This window comes from Physeter macrocephalus, chromosome 2, assembly GCF_002837175.3.
Source record: "Physeter macrocephalus isolate SW-GA chromosome 2, ASM283717v5, whole genome shotgun sequence".
Lineage (NCBI taxonomy): Eukaryota > Metazoa > Chordata > Mammalia > Artiodactyla > Physeteridae > Physeter > Physeter macrocephalus.
The window spans coordinates 120,264,931-120,276,327 of NC_041215.1; the positions used below are offsets into that span (position 1 = coordinate 120,264,931).

Here is an 11,397-nt window from a genome sequence, read left to right on the forward strand (position 1 = left end):
TTATCACATGTTCAACAACCACTGCTCTTAGCAAAGTGCTGTACCAGCCCACCCTTCTTGTAGAGCTATAGACCCTTTGGGTTTCTTTCCCTGAGGGGCACTGAGTTCCTGGAAAGCTTGACTTTCTCAGAGCAGATGAGGGAGTCAGATGGAAGTGTGGCAGACACAAGGCTGTGGCCAAATCTGGATTCTGATCTTGACTTCATCCAACAAATCACTTAACCTCTGTGCCCCCTGTCTCCCCTCACCCCAGCCAAGAGTCTCTTCATCCCCCGAATAAGCTCAGCAGACTTGGGAATAGATGAGGTCCATAGTGGGCCCACCAGACTGCTTTGGTGGTCCTTTGGTCCTGGAGCCTTAGGACCCCAGAGCTGTACTCCCCATCCCCCAGCTTTTTGATTCTCTGCCTCTGGCTTACACTCTTTGTCATACCCTTTTCCCCCCTGTTCCTTGGGCCACAGGACTTCTACTCATCTGTGCTGGATGTCCTGACGCCAGATGATGTTCGTGTTCTGGTTGAGATGGAGGATGAGTTTTCTCGCCGTGGTCAATTTGAACGAATTTTTCCTTCTCGAATCTCTTCTCGCTATCTCCGCTTTTTTGAGCAGCCACGATATTTCAACATTCTCACCACCCAGTGGGAACAGAAGTACCATGGCAACAAGCTCAAAGGTGATGTGTCCTCCCTGCCCACATGCCATGTTTAATGAGAGATTAAATCCCAATAGACCAAGAAGTGGGCCTCTGTGGCAAGAAGAATAGGCCCGTTGATTCCACCCTCTTAAGTCCCACCCTTGTTAATCTTGTCCTAGGAGTAGATCTGCTTCGGAGTTGGTGCTACAAAGGGTTCCACACAGGAGCCATCTCTGATTCTGCTCCAGTGGTGAGTAGTGCCACTGGGGTGAAGGGGGACAGTCCTACCTCAGGCCCCTCCCTCTTCCACCTTAAGAGTGCAGCATGGGTTGGGTGTAGGTCCAGACCCTCTCACTTCTTCCCAAGGTTCTGCAGGTCTCTGTGTCTCAGGACCCTTCCCTTTCAAGGGAATAATTGCCTCCAGGATTCCCTGGATGCCTTTCTTTCAAGGATAAGGTGCTTTGTAGACTCAACTTCTTATCTGAATCAAGAGAGGACCAAGAATTCTCCCCATATGGGCCCATTCCTGCAGGGTAGGAAAGGGAAGAGCCCTTTGATGACTCAGAGGTAGAGATGGGAAAGAGTCCTAAGACCCAGACACTCTCCCCTGACCTCTACCTTGCCCTTTGGCTTCATTGCTTCCTTTGCTTTTAGTGGACTCTCCCGACATCAATTCTGACTGTCCCAAAGGGTGATGTGACACTCAATGATTTCTCCAAATCGGAGACTGGCAAGCTGGGGTGAGTGCTGCCTGGGCAAGGGAAGGGTGTTGAGTGTGAATTCGGGGAATTTTCTTCCTCCCTCTCTTCCCAGAGTATGATGAGATCAGCGTTCTCCAGCTGGGGGTTGGTGGGAATATCACAGTATGCAGCCACAGTATCTTCTTCCTGGTGGCTCTTGGTATGCCCAGTAAAGCTGAGCTGGAGCACAGACTTATCCGCAAAAGCAGCAACTTTCAGCCATACTGAAATGAATACGGTGAATGCCTGCTCTAGACTCTGAAGGTAGCAGATCGTGGGTTAAAGTCTCAGCTACACAATGTCTCAGCCATTTCTTCCTCCCTCTGTTCCCTTCAGAAAACATGGCTCCTCCAAGGGAAGCATACCACTCTCTGAAGATGGAACCATGCCCAAGCCCACGGAGACCCAAGCTGGCCTTTCCCCTTTCCCCAGGAAATGCAGTTCCTCAAAGGACAGTGAGGACACCAGCCAAGAGCCCAGCCTCTCCACCCAGTCGTTACCCTTGATCAAGTACTCTGGGCAGACTTCAAGGCTTTCTGCCTCCCCCACCTCCCAGTCAGCTGGTGACTCCCTCCTGGCTGCTGTGAGCCTGTGATGGACCTGTCTCCACCAGCCCCTGCCCAGGCACACCAGCGTTAGCTACCTCATGGGAACCGGCCGGCCAGCCGGCCAGCCTGAGCTCCCACCCCTCCACCTCGCTTCCCCCCAGAGTATTTTTTGAAGTGGTTGAGTTATAGAGGGGGGTGTCTGGCGGACTGGAGGGGTGGTGGGGAGGGGGACAAGGTGAGGAAGGTTCACTGGCTGGCACCTCATATCTCAGCGGAGAAACCAATGATGGCCACTCAGCCTTATAAAGCAGAGTTTGGTTTCTACTTTTAGAGAGCCATGTGTGGTTTGTTTTAGGCCTTGGTGCGGTGACTGAGTTATGGCTCAAGAGGAGAAAACATACTGAACATATTCAGGCCTGAAGTCCCTTGCTCTCTATATAATTGAGGAGGTTCCTCTGAGGGTCCTTGTTTCCTCAGGTCTCACCCTCCCGCCTCCCCAACCCCCTGTCCTGAGGAGTCACTTTCAGAAGCCTTTGGACCTCCTCAGTAGATAAGCAGGCAGAGGCCATGACATGCTGAACCCATTTCCTATTGTCCTAGTCTTGCAGGCATCCCTACCTCCAGACCATTTCTCCTTTCATATACCCACCCAGCCAGCAGCCCTAGGTCTTCCTATTCTGACCTCACATCACTACTTGTTCCACCTTCTAGACTTCTCTCTCATGGATGTTACCCCTTCAGCTCTTGTCTCCCTGTGAGGTGAGAGGTTTTATGAACTTTGTGAATTTCCCATGGCTGCAGTAAAGGAGCCCGTATAATCCCACTTGCTGTTGCCGTCTGGGTCCATATATCAAAGGACGCAATCCAAGGGGAGGGTGGAAGGAGCTGTGGTTCCCCCTTCACTCTCTCTGGTGTTCGGGGTCTGGCTCACAGGTCGCTAGGGCATGCAGACTCTGGTGGCCTGGAGGGCGGGTTTCAGCAGCAGCCAGCATTGTAGGATGGGCTTCCAGTCAGGCTCCTGACTAAACCTTGTACTCTGAACTGGATCTCCCTCCCCAAGACTCAGTAAACAGTGAGTGTTCGATAAATGTTGACCACGTGAACTGTATGTACAGAGGTCTCACAGGACACAAACACCGAAACCAGAAGCTCTGCCTCTCTCTCTCCCGGGCCCAGGGGGAAGCCAAGGTGGGATCAGAAAGGTTGTTTTCACTTGAACGATGCTCCTCCTTAACCTGGCACTTCCTGGTTGCTGCTCGCCCCCTCCCCAGCCCTACAATCCCTTTACTTCATTTCATTTTTCTATCAGCGGGGCCCAACAAGAAGCCAACTGGCCCCTTGACTCAGTTACCCAGGTTTTCCCTTTGGCGCATCAGGCAGGATGCTCTGCTCACGGTCTGACCCCAGGCTTTCTCTGCCTTCATTCTTGAGCTTGGGAGAGGTATCCTGCTTTGTGGCTCCAGGAGTTCTGTGGTGAGTTGGGAGGGAGCCCTGGAAAAATCACTGAGAGGCCTGACTGCGTTCAAGGCCACACAGTTGATGTGTGAAGTTGTGAAGAAAACTTGATGGCAAAGTCCTGGGTCACTGCTGTGCAGTGGTAAGGACTTCAAAGTCAGGTCCGCAGGAGAGGTCCTTGACAGACCTGTTAAATCTCTTCTGCTAGACTTGAAGCCAACTCCCTCTTGTCCTGCAAGAGTGGGTGCAGTATTCTAGTGCAAATGTCAAACCTTGTGATGAGGGCAAGAAGCAGCCTTCCTAGGAAAATTAGCCACGTGCTTAAGCAGTTTTGTTGTGACTCATCCTCTGGTGCAGAGGCTTAGGTGTGGAGGCCTGACTGAGCTGTGCCACTCCCTGGAAACCAGTTTCAATACTTTGCCTTCCGAGAATCCCCAGATGGACAGCACAACTATTCCCATCCCCGTAACTGGAGAAGGGACCGGCTCTGCAGCATGATGGGAAGCAGGGGAGTGGGCTGTGGGGAAATTAAATGAGTGATGGAAGTAGAGTGTTCTTAGTAGCTTCAAACATGTTTATACTTGTAAAGTTTTCATCACCTTTGACTATCTGGGGTGTGTGTGTGTGTGTGTTGCTGGATTGGAGAAAGGAATGAGGCTAATGTGTCATACTTCCCTTTCAGCCTTGAAAGAAAATGAAATCTTGCTTATGAAGAATTCAGCATACATACTTAGCAATGCATACCCACAGTATAAGGTATTCAGCTAAATAAGGAATTTGGGGGAAGTAGTGAGATTTTTGGGAAAGTTTAAATTTGAGGGTATAGTAGAGTAGATGTTTGTCAGAACATGTCAGTTTTTTCCTAACTTGATAACGTACCCAGTCCCTGTTTGTAGAAAGGGGAGCAAGTGCTCCTGAGTCAAGGAATGCAGTGTACAGGGTATTTCTGAAGCACTGGAGTAAGGATTTGGGGGCGGGGGCGGGGTGGGGTGGGGTGGGAAGGAGGGTGGTTACCATTTCTGTTTACTTTAAATTCACTCAAGCTTGATCAGACACTAAGGAACTTAGAATGAATACTTACTGGAGAGGTGGCATGGGGATAAGAAAAGAGCGTGAACCTTGGAGTCTGACCTAGGGCTCAAATCTCAGTTCCTTTGTGTAGCCTTGGGCATGTCATCTAACTTTTTAAAGTTTTTAAATAATACAAATTTAATACCTACACTGTAAGGTTGTGAAAATTAAGCAAAACATAGTAAAAGCACTTAGGACATAGGACTTAATGCATGGTTACTCCTTTCTCCATTTGCTATCCAAGCCCTGTTCCTTGGTTAGGGAAAGGCAGGCAAGAAATGTAAAAGCCTTTCCACTAAGGAATGAGGCAGCTATAGAGACATTTTAGAAGTGAAGAAGGCCAGAACAGGGTTTGGCCTGGGTGATACCTCATCACCCCTACCTTCACCCTATCACCATTATTCATTCTACTGTTTCACACTTTGTTGGGGATTTATTTCTTTAGTTAAATATTTCACAGACAGAATGCAAATTAAAAGTATGTGAATTGGGCTTATTCAGTCCTATTCAGAGAGAAGCTTTGATAAGAAAGGGAGCATAAGGGAACAGTGGATGCCTGCAGGCTGGAGAGGGGAGGAGCAGGGCACAGAAAATAGAGACCTTGAACTGGAGCCAAAGAACATGCACCAACATAACAGCTGTGCGAGGTGAGGGACACTTTTCGTTACAGGTACATTCTTATGATTTGAGGCTATTTAGTTGAGGGTGATTGTGCCTCCTGTGACCCTATTGAAAGGACACACCTTATTGCCCTCTGGGACCATCCAACAGTGGGCCAGTGCAGGAGGTTGATAATCCAGGTGCACAGTCTGCTCCACTTCCCTCCACAGCTGAATTAGTTACCCAAATAAGGTAGTCACCAAAGGCAGCCGGGGGACTTCCTCTGGATTTGTCCTAAGACTAAGCTCTGTTTACGGTGTGGATTCCCCAACTGCTTTGAAACACTGATGGTTTTCAGAAGTGTATAGTTGAGGGAGCTCCATTTCATACCACTTGAGAGTCTGATCCAGCCTCTCGAACAACACTCGGTCATTTAGATCTCCCTGTAGCAGTTTGCACCCTTGTTAATGTCAGGCTCATTTGACTTGACTGTTCATCAGCTTTGGAGCATTGAGAACTGCAAGCAGCCTTTATGTTGCTCTAGGCAGATTTCTCATAGGTGAAAGAATATGAGAAGGATCAATAGCAAGGTGGGTGTTTTCTAAAACCCATTTGTGCCTTAATTATTATAATGGACTGAGACACATGGAATGCTACGGACTGTCATGGGGAAATCCAACACAATTTTGAAAAGATAATAATCTCTAAATTTCAACTAGTAAAATGAGGAGACCAGAGCTTACCCTGTAGGGTAGTTGTGAGGGTTAAGAGGGGGGGCAGAATATACATAAAGCACCTAGTAAAGTGCCTGATACATATATAATGCAGATTTTAAAAAAATAAAAAACAGTTAACACCACCAAAACCATTTTCATAAAGTAACAGTAGCATACTGTGTTAACACAGCATGTTACTATTATAATGGTACTATGGTACTATTATAGTAGCATGTTGCTCTTACAAAACTGATAAACATGGGATGGCAAACTGGTGATTTAATCAAGATAATTCATTTAGAAAAATTGAAGCCCTTAACATTAGTTGTCAGAGAAGTGCGGTTAAAACTATAATGATACAGGCTGAGGAGCCAACGGGGAAAAGCTACCAACTGTGGGATTATGACTGAACCTCTAAATAAGAATCTGAGCAAGGCCGAACCACAGGGCAGTCATGGCTAAGCCTCCTTGGCTGGTCCCGCAGTCCCTACTGCAGGCAGGCGGCCAAGTGCTTCCCTCTCTCCCCGTGAGGCCCATAGCACATGCAGGGCGGGGGCCTGAGCCAAGAGCCTCTAGTTCAGAGAAAGGGGGGCTGCCTCCTTGCATGTCACGCAAGGCACATTCCTGGGGAATCTGGTGTTAAACCATTCGTAGACAACCTGCTTCTGGGTCAGGGTTGTGTGCAGCTGAACAGCTCCCTCACTGCAATCTATTGAAAGTCAGCCCTCAACATAAGCGTTTGGAAAAAAAGAAAAAGAAAGGAAAAACTACAAGGAGACACCACTTATACAGCAGAATGGCTCAGATGAAAAAGGCTGAAAATACCAAGTGTCTGCAAACATGGAGCAGGTGGAACACATACATTGCTGGTGGGAATGCAAAACAGTACATTGGAAAATAGCTCAGTAGGTTCTTATGAAGTGAAATACACTCAACGTATGACCCAGCAATTCACTCCTGCTTGCAAATGTTCACAGCAGTTTTATTCATAATAGCAAAACCCTGGAAACAACCCAAATATCCAACAACTAGTGAATGAATAAACAAATTGTGATATATCTGTTCAATACTACTTAGGTAAAAAAGAGGAATAAACTGACGCTTGCAACAAAGTGGATGAATCTCAAGAGCATTATGCTGAGTGAAAGAAGCCAGAAACAAAAGACTACATACTTTATGATTCCATTTATATAACATTCTAGAAAAGGCAAACTAGGGACAGAAAGCTTATCAGCGGTTGCTAAGGACTATAGGTGACAGAGGGGAGGGAGAGTTGAGGGGCACGTTGGAAATATTCTATACCTTGATCGTGATGGTGGCTATTCGACTATGTTTGTTGAAACTCATTGAATTATAGACTTAAGATGGATGAATTTTCTTATAAGTAAATAAAGCTGACTTTAAAAAGGCCAAGGAGATACCATTTCATGATGCATATGTATATTAAAAGCACGATGAGATGACACTAGAATAGTGTCAAAATTTATGTATTTTTATTTTTAAAAAATATTTATTTGGTTGCATGAGGTCTTAATTGCAGCAGGCGGGCTCCTTAGTTGCAGCTTGCAGGCTCCTTAGTTGCAGCACATGGGCTTCTTAGTTGTGGCTCACCAGCTGCTTAGTGTGGCTCCAGGGCTCCTTAGTTGTGGCATGCAAACTTAGTTGCGGCAGGCATGTGGGATCTAGTTCCCTGACCAGGGATAGAACCCAAGCCCCCTGCATGGGGAGCACAGAGTCTTATCCACTGCACCACCAGGGAAGTCCCTAGAATAGTTAAAATTTAAAAGGCAGTCAAGATTTAAGAATCTGCCTGCCAATGCAGGTGACATGGGTTCGAGCCCTGGTCCAGGAAGATCCCACATGCCACAGGGCAACTAAGCCCATGCGCCACAACTACTGAGCCCGCGAGCCACAACTACTGAAACCCGTGTGTGTAGAGCCCATGCTCCGCAACAAGAAAAGCCACTGCAGTGAGAAGCCCACGCACCGCAACAAACAGTAGCCCCCGCTCGCCGCAACTAGAGAAACCCCGGGCGCAGCAACAAAGACCCAACACAGCCAAAAAAAAAAGAAAAATTGTTGCAGCTACCTTTGGAAAAAACAGTGTCCCACATTAGCCATCAGGAAAATGCAAATTGTAAATATACCATGTATAATTATTGCAGAGAGCTGCATACTAAGACTGATAATGTCATTATCACAGTATTATCAGTAGCTCATCTGACCTGGGAACTCCACTCCTAGGAATATGCTAGTGATGGGGTGAATTGTGTGCCCCGAAATACGTAGGCTGAAGTACTGATCATATTGTGACCTTATTAGGCAATAGGGTCATTGCAGATATAACTACTTAAGATGAGGTCATACTGGAGTAGGGTGGGCCCCTATTCCAATATGACTGGTATCCTGATGAAAAGGGGAAATTTGGACACAGATATGCACACAGGGAATATGCTATGTGAATATGAGGGCAGAGATTAGGGTGATGCAGTGAAGAGTAGCCCCCACTCGCGGCAACTAGAGAAAACCCATGCGCAGCAACGAAGACCCAATGCAGCCAAAAATAAGTAAAATAAATTTATATTAAAAATTAAATTATTATTAAATTTGGGGTGTATATTTCCAATTTGTGTGTGAGAGAGAGAGAACCAACTGTTGAAAGGGTTTTGTAATTTGTTTTTGTTTCTTAATGAAACATTATGAGCACTTTAATAAAACTCATGCTCTTTTCACTGAATCATTCTGCCTCTTGTTTCCATAAATTCTTTTGTTTCAGGATAGGGAGCCTCATTCAAGTGTCAGGTTATAGCAACAACCCCAGCTGCTCCCTTGTAATCGAGTGGCCCTCCCACATTAAGGAAGCAGTGGTTGGAGCGTTTCATCTCATTCCCCTTAGGGAAAGACTGACACAGCAGAGAACAAAATAGTTATTTGCTTTGCGAAAGTTGAACTTCAGACAAATGCTGAAATATTTTAAAAAATATTTGATTACTGAGAGCCAGGATTTTCTGCTCTGAGAGCAGAAGAGTTACCTTAGCTGGTAGAAGGGAAGGCAGCGATGCTGAGGTCTATGGAAAAGAAGGCAGTACAGATCATTCATAATCACTGGGACCCCAGTTCCTGAATTCTGGCTCTGACTTTACTAGCTGTATGACTTGAGAAAATTATTTTAAATCTCTGCCCCACTGTTTTGTAAAATATTAGGATAATAACATTATTAACTCGTAGAGTTGATGCAGGAATCAAATGAATTAATATTAGAAAAATGGTCAAAACAGTGCCTGATACATAGCGAGTCCTCAAATGTTAATTCTTCTTCCTTCTCCATTCCCCTTCTTCTTCTCTTCCTCCTCCTCCTCCTTCTTCTAGGCCGATGTGTGTCCCTGATATAGGGGCCTGTGTCCTGCACTTCTCCTCTGCCAATGAGAATCTGAGAACAAAAAAGACCCGTGCCTGCTTCCTGGAAGGGAAGTCCCAGAGGTTTCCTCATGCCAAGTATGAGGACATCTGAGACATGTAGGCAGATAGGCCTGAGATGACCTCAAAGTTCTTCAGAAAGAGTCACATGCTCCCAGGGGCCCATAAAGGCTGTGGAAGTGGGAAAGTAGGAAAGAGGGAGAGTGAGAAAGAGAGAGAGAGAGAGATTGATTTGAGAGACTTTTGGTCAGGAATAGGGGTAGAGAGTGAAGCCAGGTAGAAATGAAGATGTTTCAGTTAATGGCAGCATAGCCTAATAGTAGCTGAGGACCAGTTTGGGGCCCTCACATGTGTTAGGCACAATGTAATCCCTCAAAATTAGAACCAACCACAAGGAAAGGAAAGGGCAGTGAATTGCAATACTGCAATTCTGACACTAAACCTGGAGTGAGGGCAGACTACAGTTTAAAGGCATAGTCTCCAACTAGACTGCCCTCACTTCAGATGCCAGCCACAAGTCTGGGGATCCCCAGGCTACCTGTAGTTTTCACCAACTGGCTACAAATTCACATGTTCCTGCAACCCCCTGAGGTTTGATAATTCACTAGGATGATTCACAGAACTCAGGAAAGCTCTATACTTAACAATTACAGTTTTATTATTATGCTTATGAATCAGGACCAGCCAAAAGAAGAGACCTATACGATGAGCTCTAGAAAGGTCTTGAGTGTGGAACGTCCATGTCCTCTCCCATGGAATCAGGATGTGTCACCCTCCCAGCACCAACAAGGAAGCTCAACTGAGCTTTAGTGTCCAGAGTTTTTATTGGGGTTTCATTACATAGGCAGGATTGATAGAATCAGTGGCATTGTGACAACTCAGTCTCCAGCCTCTGTTCCCCTGCCAGAGGTTGAACTGGTATTACCTGGCTCGAAGTCCCAACCCTATAATTATGTGACCAATCTTTCCAGCATGACCAGCTCCCATCCTGAAACTATCTAAGGATCAACCCTGAATAACAAAGACATTCCTATCACTCACAAAATTCCAACAGGTAGAAGCTCTATCTCAGGAACCTGGGACAAAGACCAGACAAATTCTTTATTATACAGCAGCGGGTATCCCTAAATTTACTGAGGATAACTTTCCGATACAAAATAGAATTCCAAATAAGTCTTCCAGACTCAGAAGACCAGCTCATAACCTTGATGTTGTTTCTAGAGACTTCAGCATGGAAACCCTGGATGGGATAACAGTGAGCTACCACCCCTGCAAGTCATTACAGCTGAAGAGTACTGTTTGCTTCAGGAAGATGTCATCATGCAGGGCCAGGCGAGTGGTTCTATCTTCTTTGTGGACCATCACCCAACATATGGTTATCAGGGTGATAGTGGGCTCCTCTTGATTTCCCATTTCTGCAGTAGAAATATTCATACTACCTAGTCCTTCCCCTCTCACCTCAAATCTAGTGGAAAGAGCATTAAACTCAGTACGCAAAGCCCTGGGTCTTAAGTCTGGCTCTGCCACTTACTGTTCTTTACCTCCCTGAACTATATTTTTCTTGTCTGGAGGAGAATAATGACCTCTATTCAGGGAGACTGTGATATTCCAATAAGTTGCTCTGAGTAGGAGGTCTTTTTATTTTTTAAAATTTATTTATTTTATTTATTTTTGGCTGCATTGGGTCTTTGTTGCTGCATGCAGGCTTTCTCTAGTTGCAGCGAGTGGGGGCTACTCTTTGTTGTGGTGTGCAGGCTTCTCATTGCGGTGGCTTCTCTTGTTGTGGAGCGTGGGCTCGAGGCACATGGCTTCAGTAGTTGTGGCACACGAGCTCAGCAGTTGTGGCTTCCGGGCTCTAGAGCACCGGCTCAGGAGTTGTGGCACATGGGCTTAGTTGCTCCGTGGCGTGGGGGATCTTCCCAGACCAGGGCTCAAACCCATGTCCCCTGCATTGGCAGGTGGATTCTTAACCACTGCGCCACCAGGGAAGCCCAGGAGGTCTTTTTATAAAGAGGTGGTGTATTAGTTTTTTAGGGCTGCCACAGACTCAAGAAAAGCAGACAAATTGCCATAGACTGAGTAACTTAAAACAGCAGAAATGGGGCTTCCCTGGTGGCGCAGTGGTTGCGCATCCGCCTGCCGATGTAGGGGAACCAGGTTCGCGCCCCGGTTTGGGAGGATCCCACGTGCCGCGGAGCGGCTGGGCCCGTGAGCCAT

General features: G+C 46.6%; 1 protein-coding gene across 5 annotated transcripts in view; it reads left to right on the forward strand.

Moving 5' to 3' along the window:
• Positions 1-10,532, forward strand: part of TTLL4 (tubulin tyrosine ligase like 4) — a 58,341-nt gene extending 47,809 nt beyond the window's left edge. For 2 of the 5 annotated variants that reach the window (XM_024124777.3, XM_055090069.1), the window contains exons 16-19: positions 462-672; positions 813-883; positions 1,288-1,373; positions 1,710-4,019. In XM_024124777.3, coding sequence (XP_023980545.1) covers positions 462-672; positions 813-883; positions 1,288-1,373; positions 1,710-1,968 — 627 coding nt within the window. In that variant the 3' untranslated portion in view covers positions 1,969-4,019. Of the gene's footprint in view, positions 1-461; positions 673-812; positions 884-1,287; positions 1,374-1,709; positions 4,021-4,058; positions 4,181-10,401 lie in introns of those variants that run through there. The other 3 variants (XR_003677722.2, XR_003677723.2, XM_024124778.3) reach the window with 3 other exon arrangements.
• The last annotated feature ends 865 nt before the right edge of the window (positions 10,533-11,397 follow it).